The sequence below is a fragment of the Amblyomma mixtum genome, chromosome 9 (genome assembly GCF_055824585.1).
Source record: "Amblyomma mixtum isolate Tamu chromosome 9, ASM5582458v1, whole genome shotgun sequence".
NCBI lineage: Eukaryota > Metazoa > Arthropoda > Arachnida > Ixodida > Ixodidae > Amblyomma > Amblyomma mixtum.
In genome coordinates this window covers 58,675,074-58,695,165 of record NC_143020.1, presented here as the reverse complement: position 1 = coordinate 58,695,165, position 20,092 = coordinate 58,675,074, and the positions used below count along the sequence as shown (strand labels likewise).

Genomic DNA, 20,092 nt, shown 5'->3' with positions numbered 1-20,092 from the left:
GCAGTAGCTTAGCTCAAGTGAAACGCAAGTTGAGGTACAACAGGAGCCATGAAACGCATCAGCATCACATATGTAATGCAGTCTAGCTGGTGATAGCATTGGAGAGGAGGAAAGCTTTTTTCTCACTGTGTGGTTGAGGTGTCCACCTACAAAGTGAGCCAGTTATATTTCCTTTCCTTGAAACAGAGTGTTTAGACAGCGAATGAGATCAGATGTTCCCAGCTTAGCTTTATTGGCAGTCTAGGCCCTCTGCTGTTTTTGAGGTAAAGAAATATGTATAACTGACTCATTTTGTGCTGGACACCTCAAAGGCTCATGTTTTTGTCTTGAGTGGTTGAGGTGTCCACCAACAAAGCAAGCCAGTTATGTATGCATTTGCTTTCCTCAAAACAAAGAGTGTTTTGACAGTGGTTGAGGTGTCCACCTACAAAGTGAGCCAGTTATGTTTTTCCTTTCCTTGAAACAGTGTTTAGACAGTGAATGAGATCAGATGTTCCTAGCTTAGCTTTATTGGCAGTCTAGGCCCTCTGCTGTTTTTGAGGTAAAGAAATATGTATAACTGACTCATTTTGTGCTGGACACCTCAAAGGTTCATGTTTTTGTCTTGAGTGGTTGAGGTGTCCACCAACAAAGCAAGCCAGTTATGTATGCATTTGCTTTCCTCGAAACAAAGAGTGTTTTGACAGTGGTTGAGGTGTCCACCTACAAAGTGAGCCAGTTATGTGTTTTCTTTCCTTGAAACAGAGTGTTTAGACAGTGAATGAGATCAGATGTTCCCAGCTTAGCTTTATTCACAGTCTAGGCCCTCTGCTTTTTTTGAGGCAAAGAAATATGTATAACTGACTCCTTTTGTGCTGGACATCTCAAAGGCTCATGTTTTTGTCTTGAGTGGTTGAGGTGTCCACCAACAAAGCAAGCCAGTTAGCATGCCTTTGCTTTCCTCAGAACAAAGTGTGTTTTGACAGTGAGTAAGATCAGACATTCTAGTTCCCAGCTTAGCTTTATTTGCAGTCTAGGCCCTCTGCTGGTTTTGAGGTAAAGATGTATAACTGGCTCATTTTGCAGTGGACACCTCAATTGTACTGTGAGTTCTCTTTCAAGGATGGGTTGAGGTGTCCACCAGCAAAATGAACCATTTATGTGCCTTTCTTGAGACATAAATGTTGCACGAAAACCACAAACATAAAGGCTGCATAGCGTATGGGTGCAGAATACAGAAAGAAAGACACATACCAACGACTCATTGAAAGGTACATCTGGTGGCAGAAAAAAGGTTGTACTCAGAGCTATACAGGAATATCGAAGCAACACTTGCGCAGTTCTCACCCCTCTTTGTAATACGGTAGGCTTCCAGAAGTTCGCATGGGGTCTGATCTTTGCATCTTTGAAAAACGTAGCGCGAAAAACAAGACACAGATAAGGTGAAGATAGGACACGAGCGCTTCACCTTTCTATTATCTTCGCCTTTTCTGTGTCTTGTTTTTCGCGCTATGTTTTTCAAAGATGCATTTGCTCCGACTAGCCCAGTTTAGCTTACTTGTCTAATATTTGCTTTCGCCTAGTATCTTTGCACTGTCAAAATGCGTCGAACATTGAGTTCAGGTCCTGCAATGCTCAGCCAAGCGCACGTCCTCGTCGTTCTGTAAATTTCGTCCGTGCTCCCGTAGCCAGTCATTGATGCATCTGCCAGTATGGCCAACATACACTTTTCTACACGACAAAGGTACCTTGTAAACCACTCCTGATTGGCACTGCACATTGGGCCTTGAATGCCAATCATGGAGGAATGCCAAGGACCTGAAGAGTGCCAGTGAGGAGTGGTTTACGAGGCGCCTTTGTCATGCGGAAAAGCTTATGTCGGTCAAACTGGCATATGCGTCAACGACTGGTTAACAGAGCACGGTTGAAATGTGCGCTTGGTTGAGCATTGTAGGACTTGAATCAATGGTCGCCGCATTTTGACAGTGCAAGAATACTAGGCAGAAGCAAAGATCACAACGCACGTGAACTTCTGGAAGCCTACCATATGAAAAAATGTGGCGAGAACTGGATAAGCATTCCTGCGATATTTCTGTATGGTTCTGAGTACATCAGTTTTCTTTTGCCACTAGAACAGATGTACCTTTCAACATGTCAACATATGTCTTACTTCCTGCATTCTGCGTGCATGCGCTAATTCATCTACACTTGGTACAATAAATCACTTGTGAGCGCATCATTTGTCGCATCAATTGTCCGTGCCTGTAGATGTTCCTTTCTTATGTGTTTGTGGTTTTCACGCTGCAGTTATGTCAAAAGAAAGTCACCAACTTGCCCAAAAACTCTTTTACCATGTTCCTTTCCTTTCTTCCAATTTAGTGGAGGGTCTGGACCACTTCTAGCACCGTGGTATACTGCGAATAAGGCTGTACTGGCAACTAGGCTGGCTAATTTTCTTCGCGCAAGTGGGCATTGATCTGTGCTGGAAGCAAGGATTGAAAGGGGCAGTCAAGGCCAAACAACGCTGTAAATCAGGCGTGCATCTCTCGTCGCGCACAATACTTTCTAGTCGTGCACTCCACCAGCGTGCCACACAAGGCCGCAGTAGCTGTGTTTTAAACGAAGCGAAATGGGACCTAGCTAACCTGCTCCAGTTCATGTTGCTGGCTGTGCTTTCACTTTATGTTTAGCATACCTTAACCTACTCGTCTTCTTTTTTCTTCTTTTTCCTCGTAAAGCATAACGGATGTGAGTCAGAAGGAGAAGAGCAAGCCCCGGCCAGTCGCGCTCAACACGGTGGAGCTCATGCGCATCGCCAGTTCGGGTCTCGGCATGGGCCCCCACCATGCCATGCAGATTGCGGAGCGCCTCTACACACAGGGCTACATTAGCTACCCACGAACGGAGACCACCCAGTACCCCGAGAACTTCGACCTCAGGTAAGAAGGAGCGCTTTCCATCATCAGCCTGACTACGCCCACTGCAGGACAGAGACCTCTTCTATGTCTCTCCAATGAAACCTGCCCTTTGCCAGTTGCGGTCCCCACAAACTTCTTCATCTCATCCGCCCACCTACCTTTCTGTCGCCCCCTGCTACGGTTGCCTTCTCTTGGAATCCACTCCGTTACCCTTAAAGGTGCAGTGAAGAGGAATCTGAACTCGTCTTTTTGCCGCGAGAACTCAATCTACACGTTCCGAGCATTCTTAGAAACTTCGATTTATTGCCCTGTGTGGCCGATTTCCCTAATTAAATCGAATTAACGTCTGGCTCCCGCCTTTCTTTTAATTCTCCCCGTATGGTGGGTGGAGTCGACTAACGCGTGGAGTGCCTTTCACCCAGTGCAGTGTAAGAATCAGACCGTTAAAGGTCCTTAATGTACTCCTTGCAAAGGCAGGACTCAGTGACCTGTTACGGTGTCAGATTTGAAGTGCAAACATTGCGTTCTAGAAATGCAAGGCGTTTCATGTGTTGTTTATATTTTTTTCTGCAATCAGGGGGACTCTCCACCAGCTCCAGAGGGTTCCCGACCTGAGTGCTGACGTCCAGGACCTCCTCTCCAAGGGGATCAACAAGCCAAAGTGAGCAGTCCTTTCGTGGGCACAGATTCATGTTGGGCCTTTACTGAATACAGTAGAACCCCGTTCATACGTTTTTCACCGGACCGGGGAAAAAAAACGTAACAGCCGGGAAAACGCAACAGTGAGGAAAGCACCGAAAATTAATGAAAACAGTGCAGCTTTGACTTGAAACAATTTATTTCCGCAAATTGACCCTAGGACTTTAAAAAATCGAGAGTGGTGGATTGCAGTTTCTTTCGCTCGCTGGAAAGAACAACGCGTTTCTCAATAGCAAAGGCCGCATTGCTGTCAGCGTCACTTTGCGGTGCGGCCACACCGCACGCACGCAGCAGTGCTGTGCAGTTCACGCGCTCACTGCAGTCCACGCTGAAGCGACGTTGTGCACAGCGTCAAGCACTGAAATGTTCGTAGGCTGCTCGCGCGCTGCTCCGCGTAAGCCGCCCTGGCTGCCTGTCGACTGCGTTTAGTACGTCCAGCTTTTCCTCAAGGGAAAGCCCCTTCCGCTTACTCAACGCTATCATGCCATCAAAGCACAATAAAGATGTTGTTGCGACTGAGAAGGATGAAAAGGAAATTGCACCAGCCCTGCCGACTGGCTCCAGCCGAGCCACCACCGCTGTCACTTGCAGATAGAGGAGAGTTAAAAGATAAAAAGAAAGAGTAAAAGAAAAGACGCGCTGATAAGCGACCGCAGCCGTGCGCCTCCTCCTCACCACCTCCCACGATAAAGATCGCGGCGTTCGGCGTGCGAGGCAGATAGCCATCTAGTGGCGGCCTCTCCAACTCGCGTGCGGCTTCTTGCAGCCAGTTCCGTAGCCAAGCCTGGCCAAGACTCGTCAAAAATCAAAATGCCGGTTGGCGCGCATTGCCCGGGCGGGTTCGGGGAGCCCGGTTGCGACGTATCGTGCGGGATCGTTTCCTCGGCTACGACGTAACAGCGGGGTTCCCAATACATTGGATCCTATGGAAGCTATGCCGGGACCCGAAGAAAACGACGTAACAGCCGGGAAAACGCAGCAGTGAGGAACGTAACAGCGGGGTTCTACTGTAGATCCAAGGTCTATTCAAACAGGACTTCATGATTAATTAGGGAGTAAACTCGGGTGTTCAGAGTTCATTGTCATCATCATCATCAGCCTGAATATGCCCACTGCAGGGCAAAAGCCTCCCCCATATCTCTCCAATTAACCCTGTCCTTCGCCGGTTGCGGCCACCGTATCCCCGCAGATTTCTTGATCTCATCCGCCCACCTAACTTTCTGCCGCCCCCAGCTACGCTTGCCTTCTCTTGGAATCCACTGCGTTACCCTTAACTCTTTCGCTACCGCGCCATAGGCTATCGATCGCATATGATCGATTTAAATCGCCCGCGCAAAAAAGCTCATTTTGGAGAGTCGTGTACGTGCTCCGCCATCTAGCTAGCGAGCTCAACAACTGCTCTTTCGATTGCAGCCTTGGTTTCAGTGTTTTGACAGGAGGGGGCGCCGTGAAAAATAAAACTTTGAACGTCCGCAGCGGCGTCAGCCGGAGAAAATGGCGTCCGCGTCGCCGCACGCTCCTCGAAAACGAAAGCTGACACTGAACACGTCGGCCGGTTTCGGTTTCGTTTTTTGCGACGAAAGCAGCGGTTATTAGTCGGGCAACAATGTACAAACGTTCGATTTTGGTTTCGGCAGCGAGACTTCGTCTCGGGAGCCTGGAACGTCAGCACGTACTTGCATGTAAGGTCTGTTTTCGTTCGCTGTGGGTTTTCTGCGGTTCATACGGTTTGTAATTGATGAGAGTGGTTTATTTTTGTGCTTCAGGGTCTTGACAACCTATGGCGAAGGCAGTTTGCCAAATGCTCAAGGTCGCGTCGCGTTTTTCAACCAAGACGACAGCTAGGTGTCCATATCGGCACATCGCTGCGGAGCGGCGCTCGGAGATTAGCTCGACTTCACGACTTGTTTTTGATGCTCTTCACGGCGGAAATGATGAAGACTGTGTGCGGAAACACTAATAAGTATGCATGGATGAAGATTTTCAGCAAGTTCGGCATGACGGCTCATGGGAAGACGTGAATCTGTTGGAGATGCTGATGTTCATTGGAATCATCATATACATCGGAATGGTTGACCTGCCGCGACTTTATTTCTACTGAAATACCAGAATAATATATTCTGGCCCTCTGCCATCAAAAATCATTTCTCAAAATTGGTTTTTGCTTTTTTTGTTTGTTTTTTTGCACGTAACGGACCCGGATTATTCAGTGGCGGCAGCATCTATTGGCAAGACTTGGAAAGTGTCCTGGCTTTCGAACCACATCGCTAAAACTTATTTCATTAAAACTTATTTCATTGATTCTGTTTTATAGCTTGCCTAAAATGCCAAATTTTATCAGCTGGCTTTCAGGGAGCAGCTCATTCAAGAAATCTTCGGGTATGATGAGGGAAATGAAGTCCACGCCCCCAATCCTCCCATAGAATACATTCAACACCAACCGAAAAAAATTAAAAAAAGAAGAAACTGCAAGCTCGGCTATCAGAGAACAAGGGAGGAACAAAGATAAAACCTTATGTGAAGCACCTGTCAGTCTACCTCTGCTTCACATCTTCACCCCTGATTGCTCTTTACAGTGGCACCACAGTCATGACCCCTGACTTGACAGGCCATGGAAAGTGCAGTAAATTTTTCTCATAGCTGAAACTGTGAATAATGACAGCTATAAACATGTGCAACAGTTTGTATATTCCAGTTTTCCTCTAATCAAGTTCTGGCTTAGTGTAGCCGGTAATTTTTGTTTTTGCTATATGCTTTTTGTGTTTTTAGCAAATTTCACAAAAAAATGTTCATTTACTTTTGCACACACAACTGTTCTGTTTGTTTCATTCAGAAGTGTAACTAATAAGCTACAATTTCATGCATTGCAATATGTGCGGGGTGTATTAGTTCTTGTGAAAAAAATTTTTCTTTCCGTACACTCCAAATCGTCCATTTTTCTGCGGTAGCGAAAGAGTTAAGGACCAGCGGTTGTCTTGGCTTCGCATTACATGCCCTGTCCCAGCCCATCCCTTCCTCTTGATTTCGACTAGGATGTCATTAACCCGCGTTTGTTCCCTCACCCACTCTGCCCGCTTCTGATCTCTTAATGCTACACCTATCATTTTTATTTCCATAGCTCACTGCGTTGTTCTTAACTTAAGCTGAACCCTCTTTGTTAGCCTCCACGTTTCAGTGGTATATACTGTGAAGTAATGGCCTCTCTACTGGGTGAGCAAAAGGTTTCTCTTTGTACTTACGTCAACGTTTCTAGATAAAGACAGTTGGAAAACTCTGTCCGGGTATGCGGCCCCTTTCTGTCGCCGATTTCATCTCAAAGAGATGCGAGCGCCATCTCTTGGGTGGTGGGAGTACCGCGTTTGTTTTCCATGGCCTCCGTGACCACCTCAAGCATCGGTACTTTAACATCGCGCTTGATCTCAGAGGCCACGATTTCTCTTCACCGCCGCGGCGCCCATTGGCTCATTGCATTGCGCCCATTGCGCTCTACGTCTGGGGTACGTGAGGTAAGGATGCTCGAGGTTGAGCTTTTGGCTGTAAATATCGGAAAAAATTGGAAGCCCTTCTTTCCGCGGTTTAGAGAAACATGACGTACCGATTGCCTCCTCGTAGTTTATGTTGATTATATTATCTAAAAACGTTGAACTGGGAGTAGCAGACGACGCGCTCATCCTAAAGCGACCGCAGCGCCACCGCCTAGACGGCGATCGCGTGGGGCCGCTCTGCTCCATGGCTCGCCGGCGAAGTTTCCCAACTGTCTTTATCTAGAAACGTTGCTTACGTTTAGACATCTTATCAATGAGCAGGCACTGATTGCTGTGTCTCCTTCATGCTTGTTTTCACGAAGAGATAATCTCTCATCTTCCTGAATAGCACCAGTGAATTTGCTATAAAATTTTGCTTTCATTTGTTGGTTTCCAGTGCCAGCGTAGTTCGTGCACAGCTTGAAAGCAGCCCAAAGTGAATCCTGTTCACATAAGTTTGCTACAACAGTTCACGTTAGAATATACTGCCTTCAGTTTCAGAAGCTATGGCTTGTATGTACGCGGATAAAAGAATGGTGGTGGAGCTGATGGGGACTTTCATTACTTTGTTATCTTAACGTGTAGTTTGAAAAAAGAGTTTTTATAACTTCCTGTTTTACATTCGGAGGTAGAAAAGTGATTGGTGTATTTAATGTTTCTAATTACTTTCGTGCTGGCATTAATTTCATGTCGCCTTTGCAGTTCTTGAGCTCTCTCTTGTCTTTTTAATTTTTGAGTTGCATGTTTGCTCACTCTGCCCACGTGTGTGGCACAGGAAGGGTCATGACGCTGGCGACCACCCTCCCATCACGCCCACCAGAGACGCGTCCAGGAGCGAGCTGGATGGCGATGCTTGGAAGCTGTACGACTACATTGCCAGGCACTTTGTGGCCACGGTCAGTGACGTTTGTTTGTTCATTTGTTTCTTTCTTTCTTTGCATATTGAAGATGTGTTTATAGAGAGTTGTTTCCCAATTGGTTCCCTTCTTGCTTTCTCGTCCCTTTTTTTTTATATATATGATGAGAATGTAATTGTGTTTATTGTTAAATAGCTTCATTTAATAATTATTGATTCATCTATTCAGCGCTGCCAGTGTTATGTTTAATATGCTAATGGGAGTGGGTTGTACAAGAAACAACTGTTTTGTACAATGTACAGTAAAAGCTCGTTAATTCGAACTCGTGGGGGACTGAAAAATTGTTCGAATTAAGCGGAGTTTGAATTAACGAGCGGGCGGCAAAAAAAAAAATGGCCATTGCATTTGGCTGCTAGGGCCGAAGCCAAAATAGCCATATCTGGGATCGTTATCGAGGAATACGCACTACTACTCTTTGAGGTCGGCGATTGCGGGTATTAAAATCATGCGAGTCCAAACACCAAAGGAAATAAAGATATCCAATCAATTTATGCGCCTGGAACTAATGATAAATGTACCCACGTGAGCGTCAGGCTTAATGATGAAATATGACACTATTTATGCTTCAAAAACATGTTTATTAACAAAAGAATAATGATCGAAGCATATCAACATGAAAAATAATCGGTGATTTGCATTTGTTTGCGCTTTCTTCGCCGCGACTCGAGAAGCATTGTCTGCAACTTGCCCAACATCTCCAGCGCAGCATCCGAATTCTCATCGGTGGAGAAATAGCGCGCAGCCAGATCGAGTCCCGATGCTGCTTCACATGCGCTCGGAGGAGACAACGGATCGTCCTCTTTGTCGGACTCGTCGTCGCTGTCAGGCGTGCTCGCCGCGCGTGAGTCGTGCTGCTGACTGGACGCAGCCTCGATAATCTCGGCGTCAGTTAAAGGCCCCGTTGTCTCCACGCCGTTGTCTACGTCGACAAAGCTCTCGAAGTCCACACCCTCCGATAAAACAGAGTAGGCAGGGTCCAGCACGATGGAGCCATCACCTTGATTCACTTGAACATCCAAGTTGGCTGTGACACAGCAGGCTTCTGTGGTTTCACTGAAGCCACACTTGCGGAAACAGTTAGCGATAGTGTCTGCCTTGACGGCGTTCCACGATGTTGCCAGCATGTGGCAAGCTCCGAGCAGGTTGACATCATACGGCTTCCCGCTTTCCATGCATACAAGAATCCGCTCTAGGAGGTGGCGCCTGTACAGAGTCTTTAGATTTTTAATAATCCCGAGGTCCATAGGCTGCAGCACAGCAGTAGTGTTTTTTGGCAAAAATGCCAGATGAATCGCCTTTAGTCCATTGATGTCACAATGCGCCGAACAGTTGTCGACGAACAAAAGAATATTTCTATTCTGTGCCGCGAACTTTCTGTCTAGTGTGCGCAACCAGTCCGTGAATATTGCTCGCGTCATCCACGACTTCTTGTTCGAAGTGTACTCAACAGGGAGAGTCTTCACGCCTTTAAAGCAACGAGGCTTCGCTGCTTTGCCTATCACGAGCAAGCGGCACCGTTCCGTGCCCGTCACATTCACGCACACTAGCATGGTAACTCTTTCCTTGCTTCGCTTTCCGCCCGAGCACGTATCACCTTTATAGCTCACAGTCTTGTTTGGGAGCAACTTAAAATAAAGTGCGGTTTCATCAGCATTGAAAACATCGCTGAGCGGGTAATCGGCAAGGTACTCCTTCAATTCACCTGAGACCCAATTTTCGCAGGTTTCTTTGTCGACTGCGGCTGCCTCTCCGCAGACGTTCTTAAACGTCAGCCCGTGGCGGGCCTTAAAACGAGACGGCCAGCCTTCCGATGCATTGAAGTCGCTGATGCCCATTTGGTCGGCGAAGTCCGCTGCCTTCGCAGCAATTATGGGTCCACTTAATGGAATATTCCTGCTGCGAACATCCTTTATCCACGTAATGACAGCAGTCTCCATCTCGAGGTGAGCCGACGTCCGTAGTCTTTTCCGCGAGGGCTCAATCTCCTTTTGGTAAGCATCGATGATAGAGTCCTTGTTCTTGATGTAGGTAGACAACGTGCTTTTTTTGATGCCATACTTCTCGGCAATCGCTGTCTTCGTTAAGAGACCACGTTTGACCGCCTGCAATATTTCAAATTTGGTCTTTAAATCCTTTGCCGAGTACTTTCCACGGCTCGCCATGATCGGCACAGTCGATGAGACGTCAGCGGCGAGACACCACACAAACGAGCAAGCTCATGCAAAATGCGACAAGAAAAGACTACTCGTGCATTTCACCGATTGCAGCCGCCGCAGCGCAACGAAAACCTGAAACGGCTTGCTCCGGAGCATCGGCGGCGGCAGCGCCCGCGCGTCAAAAAAAACCTGCTATGGCATGCGCCGGAGAGTGGTGTGCCGCAAGCGATGAGCAAGCGCGGCTTCGGCCGCTTATCTGTTTTTTCAGCCAGCGTCCGCTGCGGCGTACGTGCATCTTTTCTTTTCTTTCTTTCCTCTTATCTTTGAACTCTCCTCTATCTGCACGCGGCAGCGGTGATCGCTCGGCCTGAGCCAATCGGCAGGCCCGTGCACTTTGCTTTTCATCCTTCCCTCAGTCGCAACAACAACAACGCCGGAGGCTCCAGCAAGGAAATTGGCGGCTCGCCTCGTGCGTGCAAAAATGCGCGCTGGCTTATTTATTCTCATCGCTGTTCATATTAAAAAAAACAAAAACATTTCAATGCATTGTACTCGTTACGAGGCGACTTCTATTTACGAGAAGCAATGTCGGCTGCCGGCTCCTAGTTCGAATTAACCGACGTGAGTACTGGTACGTTCGAATTATCGGGCGTTCTGGCCCATTGATATACATAGGGCTTTGCAGGGACCCGGGCATCAGTTCGAATTAAGCGATTTCGAATTAACGAGCTTTTACTGTAGTATGTACCGTATTTGCCCAATTCCAACGCGCACCTTTTTTCAGGGAAAATACGTCTCAAAATCGCATGCGCGTTGGATTCGAGTGCAAACTGAAACTGCCCCATAGCTGCCCATCGTCATCGCCATTATACGATGTGGGAGCTCACTAACTGCTGGCAAACGTGGGAGCACGTTTTCTCATCGTTTTCTGCGTCGCAGGAGCCGTTTTCAACCGGTGTGGCGCTTGTCATTGGTCGCGTGCTCAGCGACCACGGACCACGTTCACGGCGACGATATCCCATGCACTGCCGCGGGCGGACGCCTCATCACTGCCGTTGCACGATCGAGATACACGGCTCGAAGAATATGTTGATGAAACAACGGTTGTCGGAAACGCGTCTCCAAAAACGATGAGAGTCCTTTCTGTTTTGCGGCTGATTCTCTGACAGAGATTACATCGTCCGAAGGCGGGGCACGCCACGCCACTGACGAGGTCGTGCATCATGCCGATCGCACAGATAACAGCGCTTCCGCGCTCGTTTTTGCACTTGTCTTGGCCGTCGAAGATCTCTATCTTTCGCTGAGATGCACTGACGAAGTCATGGATGCTCCGCAAGAAGCTTGAAGGATCCAAATGGTGCATCGCCGTTGCCGCAGTTACGCCTAGCAGCAGACGAACCTCCCGTCACCGGAGCTCCCCGCTTGCGCTTGGGGCGTCTTCCTTTATACTGATGCTTTGTCAGGAACTTGCGTGAATGAAAATCTCGTTTCTCAGTCACATCCATAGCGGAGAAAGGAGAAAAACCCGGGCAGAAGCGTTGGTTCACGTCTCAGTGGTGGCAGAACGAAGAAAGAGCGTCTGTGTCCGACCGTGCGGTGGAATGCTCGTAGCCAATGGAAGGGCTCCGATCGTACCATGTGATTTGAAGGGCCAGTCGTGACGCTCGACTTGGGCGGGAAACGATCTTTTTTTTGTATTTTTATCAAGAATGCGCCGCTGCCGAAGTGGCTTCTGGTAGAAGATGGGTAGGCCTACTTCCCCGCGAAAATTCAAGAGCAGGCGACGCCATGGAGCGAAATGCCGCGTTCCTGAAATTCGGTCAAATTCGCACTTTCGCGAGCCACCGCGAGTGCTTTAATTGCATTTTTTACTAACTTCCCATTGATTATCGGCTATGATTTTTTTATACATAAAAGAAGAGGCTTGGGAGAATACAAAACGCAAGAAAATACAAAATCGACTTTATCGAAAAATATAGCGGTTTTTTCACCTGCATCTCTCCTTAAAATATAAAAACGGTTGCAAATTATTTTCATTCGTGGAAGTCACATGCACGTTAGAAGCGGGGCTTGTAGTTTTTTTTTTCATTACCAATATCGGGCGCGTGTTAGAATCGGGGCTTGAAATTTTTTTTTGGTGCCGTAAATTGGGTGCGCATTGGAATCGGGGGCGCGTTGGAATTGGGTAAGTACGGTATGTGAACAGAACACAGTGTGCTTTCTGAAAGATACTAAGCACGCAGTGTAAGTGCTGACTGGTACATTAGACAGGAGGACTGGTGTGGATGCATTTGCTGGCTCTTTGTGGTCAGGTTCTACACGGAGGTGTAATTGGATGGTGCAGTTTGTTTATCGCTATGTTTGGAAGACACGCTTGCCTCTCTTAGGCAAGGTGAGCTTGTTGCGTACAGCAGTTTGGGATCAGAGTGATAATCCTCCACAGTGGCTGTAGAACATGCACCATCTGTTGACTTATGTGGAAAACTTATTCCATGCTGTACGAGACATCATTTCTGTCTCATATTGACACATGATGTCACTGCTCCAGCCACTCTAGGAAATTTTTTCTTTGGGCCGGTATTGCTGCAGCAAGCATGTGCTTTTGATCGATGCTGGCTGACATGGGCAAGCACCGCCCCTGCTAAATGTTGTGAGAAACAAAACTCACAACCATGTTCACCTTCTGCGGTAAATTTGAGTTTGGGAGTAAAGCCATTGGTTGATCTAGGAAGAGCATTTATGCTTTGATTGCAGCTAGAATGCTGAAGCTTGCTGCATGCAAAAATTTGCAGTGGCTTAGCTCAGCTAGGGCAGGATGTACGTAGTGTAAGCAGTTTCGTCTGCTGGCATTTCAGTAGCAGCAGGCCTTCGTTGTCGTTCAGTAGCTTGGCGGCGTCTCTTTGCGAGACGTTCCTCTCGTTCGTCGGGCGTCTCAACCGCCCCTTAGCCTTTCTCACCTCGTTTTCATGCGGCGTGGAAGCTGTGCGAGGTCTGCCATCTGCGCCATCTGCTGGGCCAGCGCCGTACATTGCGAGAGGGGTTTTCAGTGGGTGCCGCATGATGGTGCTTCTACTACACGCCAAGCATGGAGGGAATTTACCAGAAATGCAAGAAAATTGGTACTGCTTGATTGCAACGACATCTGTAATTAACATGCTCATAATTACTCATGCAGGCCTTAATGCATATCTCGAAGATATGTTTTTCAGAACTGTGCATTCACTAGACGCGCCTTTATTCAGTTTCAAACGTCTAAGTGTCGTGACAGAACGGCAGCGTCCTCATCTCGCACGCCGGTGGCCCGGGTTCGATACCCACCTAGACCCCAACTTTCTTTTCTTTTCTTATGATTGACTGTCTGAGCGGCGCATGGTTGCCATGGTAACGGCACATGCGCAGTAGTGGCCTGTGCCAGGCTCCGCGAAATGCGCTTCTGCTGGCCTAGTGTAAAACACTAGGCTACAAAATGGCAGTGAATATGCAGCAGTCACTTTGTTAGGGCACCTGTGCTGCAGAATGTTTTTCTTTTCTTCTCTTTCTAAATAAATGTTTTTTCATGCACATGCACACTGACAGTGTAGCAAAGAAAGGCTTTTATAGGGCATTTTTTTTTTTGGCACATTATAAGAGCTTTTGTGTGAGAGTTAGTGGTTGGGCTCACCTTTAACTCTAATCCTTCTCCATTTGTGGACAATCTCCAAGCAGTTTACTGAGTACAGTAGTGGTACATTGCTTTAGCTGACATGATTGCGCTGGTTTTAAGGCGAAAGCCTTTAATGCTTTATCGTTGTGGACAGAAGGCTGTCAGCAGGGGTGTCAAGCTTTTCTAGTCAGCCCAGAAAAAAAAAATCTTTGTGCACGATGAGATTCGAACCCCCATCCTTCCGTTCCGTGGCCGAGTGTGCTAATGCTACGCTACTTCCTGCCAACACATGTGTGGTTCTCCTTGTCTAGGACGCTGGAGAGTGTTTTCAGAAAGGCATCGAATCAGACGGATGCCTCCCAAACGCCCTCCAGTGTCTCCGGCATTTAAGATTCACAAACAATTGTGTACTTAGTTAACATCTTAATGACATATCAGTGACACAAGCAGCGCAACTCCGCTAAAGGCTTTCGCCTCACCACATGTTAGGCCAACAAAGTGCTCCCCTGAATTTTTTGCCTACGCCGTCCTCAGGTGAGCGAGGACATGAAGTACCTCCAGACCACGGCGTCCTTCACGGTCGGCGAGGAGCTCTTCAGCCTCACGGGCAAGAGTGTCATCAGTCCGGGATTCACGAAGTTCATGTCGTGGCACGCAGTTGCTCCGGAGGAGGCCCTGCCACAGCTGAGAGCTGGCACTACCTGTCCCATCGTGCAGGTAGGTCAAAAAAGAAGATCGCCGAGCTGATAGAAATGATACGGTTTATGACTGAAGGGGAGACGCGGATCTTGAAATGATGAAAAGACGCGAAATTTTCTTTCTCGCAAAAATGGTATATTTGTGATCAAGACACTCTGAAGTTCCTGCCTCAAAAATTTCAAGGTATGAATATGACCTCCAACTACTAAAATATATCTATATATTTCCCACCTACGAAGCCTACGAATGGGGATTCCAGAGCGAAATGTGGCGGTACTTCATGGCAGGGCTTTCTCTTTTTTTTTTCACTTCAACGCAGGGGGGTCTATGTGTATTCCCACTTAACCTGTATGCGGTAGCATAAGGTAGCATAAGGAGCTCATTCTGCTGAAAACCTGGTGTCGTCATCCTGCGTCAGTCAGAAAAAAATCCCGGAATCCCTGAAATCAGAATACCGTATTTACTCGCGTAATAGGCGCACTCGCATAATAGGCGCACCCCTAGTTAGGGCGCGAAAAATCAGATTTTTTTATTTCTGCGCATAATAGGCGCACCCCGAACTTGGCACTGTGATCAATACTGTATTTACACGATTGCAAGCCGACGCCTCACCACCCCCCGCTTCCCAATCTTTATTTAGCAGCAGCTGCTGCGGACCCACAGCACGTACAACGACATCGCGTAGAACAGCCGCGCACAGTTTTCAGGGATGCTCACTTTAAACGTCTGTTTGGAAAGCTTCATCTCCAGCCGGAAACGTTCCCGACTTAGGCCCGCGAAAACCTCGGCGCTTGGAGTCGTGTACGAAAATTTAGGGACACCGCAGTCGCAACTGCCGCACTTCTCGGCCACGTCGTATTTTCCGACCTGCCGCACGCTTGCCGCGTTGGAGAGCAAACTCCCAGCCGTGTAGCTGTTAAGGTGCTTGCCCGTCGAGCTAAAACATCAAAGCTCCGCGGCAAAGCCATAAACCACGATAACTATCGCGCTACCGCAAATCCCGGCACTTGACAGCAACAACAACAACTAAAAAAAACGAGCTGGAGATGCTGATGGCGATATAGATAGCGAAAGCTCGCGGCGGAGGAAAACGATGATGATGATGATGACCGTGGCCTTGGGCGTCCTCCGTGGGCGGCGTCTGGAAGCTCCTGTGCGCGTGTGTGGCCTCCGCGATCAAGCGCCCGTTGCGCGCAGCTGGAGCCGATCGCGGAGGCCTCGGCGCGTGCATTCCGAAAGTTTCGGTGCGGCCGATACACGGACCTTTTTTTTTTAACATTTTCTTCGCGAAAACGGGGAGCGGCCCGTACACGAGTGCGTTTACGCGGTGTGTTCAATTTTGCGAGTCGAAAAATTTCCGGAAATTTTACCCCGCATAATAGGCGCACCCCGAACTTTGAGCCGGATTTTCTGGAAAAAAAGTGCGCCTATTATGCGAGTAAATACGGTATTTTCAGAAAAATAAAATAGCCATCACTGCGGTTCAAACCTATGCCTTCTGCATGTTGTGACGCAACAAAGCGTATGGCTCAAGGGTAGACACAGGTCTTGAAATTATGAAAAAAACGCGAAAATTTCTGTATCATAGTAATGGTAGATTCAGGATAAATACACTCTAAAGTTCCTGCCTAAAAAGTTTCAAGGTCTTAATTTGACCTCCAACTACTAAAGCATCTATATATTTCGCACTTACAAAACCCAGAAATGGTGATTTCGGAACGAAATGTGGCAGGACTTTGCGGCAGGGCTTTCTCTTTTTTTTCACTTCAAGGAAAGAGGTTCGATCTGTATTCCCACTCGACCTGCATTCGGTTTACACGGTACTATGTACCTTATTATAACGCGATAGTATTAGGAAGGAGGCAAAACTGTCCACCGTCAGCGTCTGTGAGAAACCTTGACCTGCCGTACCTGGCAGGTGAAGGTTTCTCACAGACGCCGACGATAGCTGGCAGGTGGTGATGGGTAGAATTTCTTTCTCCTCACCGGCCACAGCTGGTAGGTGCCCCTCTCCACCTGTAGGGGAGAGGAGGGAGAGGCTGGACAAAGAATGACTCAGCAAAAGTATTCAATAGAAGAAGGGATTGCGATTGCAAATGTGTTGAGAATAGGATGAGAATTGGAATCAGAATTAATTGGTGAACAAAAGAAAAATGCCGTCACATTTCCTTGTCATCGGTCCAATTCATCACCCCTAATTTTTTTTTAATTGAAAATTTATTTATTGCATACTGAGCCTTCATTGAAGCCATGAGTATGAAAATTAAATAAAAAGAATTAACAAGGGAATGTATCATTTATGGAAAAGGTCATAAATCTGTGAAAGCAGTTGAAGCTCAGCCCAGAATATAAAGCATGGGCATGAGTGAGAATGGTCCTGTGCTTCCATGACAACGAAGTAGCATTGTCATGGGCCCCGTGCGACGAGTGCTGACAGCACTGCTCACTGTGGCGATGTACAGGGAAGGATTCCCAAAGCTCTCATTTATTTGCGACCCTTTATTTATTTCAGACAAAACTCGCCGAGCAGAAGACAAACCCGCCAGACTACTTGACTGAGTCGGAGCTGATCTCGCTGATGGACAAGCACGGAATTGGAACGGACGCCTCCATTCCAGTGCACATTAACAACATCTGTCAGCGAAACTACGTCACCGTTGGTTCGGGAAGGCGACTCATCCCGACCAACTTGGGCATCGTTCTTGTCCACGGATACCAGAAGGTTTTTCTCGCAATTCTTGCTTGCTTTCACTTTATCTGATTGGCATACCCGTATTTACGTGAATGTAGTGAGAATTTTTTTTTTACGGGAAATATAAGTATAACACCTTACTCAAGTATAATATAAGGTATTGTTGGCTTCAAAGTTGGTTTCCGGCAATGCTGTAGCTACGAAAGCCAACGCCGATGAAGTGCTCACCTCAGTCACGTTAGTTGTTCTGCATTCTTTTTGCCATCTTAAGTCTTTCAAGCCCTCTCTGCTGTGGGCAGAGCTCAACTTACTCTGCGGCCTGTTCACTTTCGCATCTGATGGTAATCCCATCACGTGCTGTCCTCAGCGGCGTGCCGAATGGGGCAGCCGTTGAAGACGGAGTTTGTAGACACAGCCACTGTGTATTCACTCGACCATCAACTGCTATCTTTCGTCAAGTTACATTCCTGAATTGTCGAGCTACAGAATACTTCGAGAATGTTCAAGTTTTTCATATAGTGCTATTCGCTTCGAAGCTCGACTCCAATACCGCATTATTGCTTCAAAAATTTAGGGGGCACTTTGATGATCTAAAGCACGCGAGGCGAAAGCCTTGCCACTAACGAGGCGACTGCCATAGGCACACCGAGGCGGCTACAAGGCAACTTGGATTGGCTAGTCATGACTAATTACTCATGACCCATGACTAACTAGTCATGATTGGTTAATGACTAACTAGTCGTGAATAATTAGTTGATGACTAGTTAGTCACGGCAAATTAATTGAGACATGACTAATTGAATTAATATTGAAGGAAAAGCCTTTAATGGCTCATACTCGCAGCCATGGCTCCATTTGTCCGTAACATCTGAAGTGAAAGTCATTACTAGTCACAAGCCATGACTAACTAGCCATTAATTAACAGGTCATCAGCTAATTAGTTACAACTAGTTAGTGAATAACCAATCATGACTCAGCCATGCATGTGGCCAACTAGTCATGATTGGTTAATGATTAACTAGTCATGGCTAATTAGTTATGACTAATTAATTGATTACGTGTTAGTCATTGTTAATTGACTTGTTAATGACTAGTTAGACTTGACTAATTAGTTGATGACTTGTTAATTAACGACTAGTTAGTCATGGCTTGTGACTAGTAATCACTAGCTATGACTCACTTCAGATGTAACGGACGGACGGACAGATTCATGGCTGCCAGTATGAGCCATTAAAAGCTTTCGCCCTAATATTCGAAGCGCTCGAATATTCGCAAAACCCTAGCACTGACCTTTATCCTTCCCGCCCAGATTGACCAGGATCTGATCCTGCCAACGATGCGAGCAGCTGTCGAGCAGCAGCTGAACCTGATTGCCCTGGGCAAGCAGGACTATGACGCGGTGCTCAACCACACCCTGACCGTGTTCCAGCTGAAGTTCTGCTACTTTGTCACCAGCATCCTGCAGATGGACGAGCTCTTCGAGGTCACCTTCACACCGCTCTCGGACAGCGGCAAGCCCCTCTCCAGGTCAGCGCTCCTGGCTCCTCCTTCTCGCTTGCTTTTGTTATTTGTGTTTTTTAGATTTTTACGCAATAGTGTAAGAAGCTTAGTCTGCTGAATACCCGGTGTCGTCGTCCGCCGTCCTTCGTCAGTCATACAAGATCCCAGAATCCCTGAAATCGGAAAAGTGGAGGGGGGGCACTTTGCTGACCTAAAGTGCGGTGAGGCGAAAGCCTTAAGCGCGGTGTTGCTGCTTGTGTCACTGGTGTGCTGTTAAGATGTTGTTAAGCTTCGCTTCTAAGAGTGTAACACGACAGCGTCTTGCAACGCTGCCAGGGAGTCCAGAGAATACCATCGCCTGTTCGGCACTACATCTTGCTCGTCGGTAAATTGGCTTTTAAGGAGAATGATGGGAGTGAACAAAGACACCGTATTCACTAGACGTGCCTTTGGTCATTCAGAACCATCGAGCTGGCATGGCGTAGTGGTTAGCGTGCTCGTCTCGCACTCCTGAGACCCTGGTTCGATTCTCCAGCTCGACCAATTTCCTACTTGGTTTTATTTATTTATTCAACTTGGAGCATCAGTTTACCATCCCTTTAATTGATTGCGTGGTTACTAGCTAAAGTACAATTGGCCCCGTTTGAAATTTGCGCACTGTGACGTCACGACCATTTCGACCAATTGAAAAGCGTGACATTTTCTGTCGACAACTGCTGCTTACAACGATGAGGCATTAAAGGCTTCCGCTTTAATGTATTTAAAAAAATGAAATAGCTGTCACTGGGGTTCAAACCTAGGCCCTCTGCTTGCCGCAACGCATAAGCCACAAAGGGTGGTTCTGTCAAGAATGTTAGACGGGCACTTGTAAATGTGTTGTGGGGACTAGAAAACATAAAACCAAATATTAACATGCTGCTAACTTGGCGTCAGAAATTGTGAGGAATGAAAAGGCAGTGTTATGGGGGTGCATTGTACTGAAACAAATGGTGTGTATGAGTATGTAGAGGCATGGTATATCATGCAGTGTAACGTAGATGGTGATTGGTGATAGTTAATCAGCATTGATTGTCATTGTAACTGATGACCTTGATCGGTAATGTGATTGCAGATTGGCACTTGGTGAGAAAAGATAAAGAAAAAGAATAAAAAGAGGGAAGATGCTGTCGCATCAACACTTAAAGTGAAGCTCAAGCGTCCCCCTAATTTTGATAATTGTCTGTGTAAGTGAAGACATCGAAATTTTTCTCCCACTTGGTTTTTTTTTTTCCCTTTTCTTCGTGATGCAAAAGCCAAGTGTTAAGATTAGCAGGGTTTGTGCGGGTCCTCTAAAACCTCGAAAATTTTTTTATACAGAAGTGTTTC

At 47.1% G+C, this 20,092-nt stretch overlaps 1 protein-coding gene across 2 annotated transcripts in view; it reads left to right on the top strand.

Moving 5' to 3' along the window:
* Positions 1–20,092, top strand: part of Top3beta (DNA topoisomerase 3-beta) — a 58,367-nt gene that overhangs the window by 23,745 nt on the left and 14,530 nt on the right. For both annotated transcript variants that reach the window (XM_089560139.1, XM_089560138.1), the window contains exons 7-12: positions 2,718–2,918; positions 3,475–3,558; positions 7,896–8,016; positions 14,371–14,553; positions 17,048–17,257; positions 18,537–18,754. In XM_089560139.1, coding sequence (XP_089416265.1) covers positions 2,718–2,918; positions 3,475–3,558; positions 7,896–8,016; positions 14,371–14,553; positions 17,048–17,257; positions 18,537–18,754 — 1,017 coding nt within the window. The remainder of the gene's footprint in view (positions 1–2,717; positions 2,919–3,474; positions 3,559–7,895; positions 8,017–14,370; positions 14,554–17,047; positions 17,258–18,536; positions 18,755–20,092) is intronic.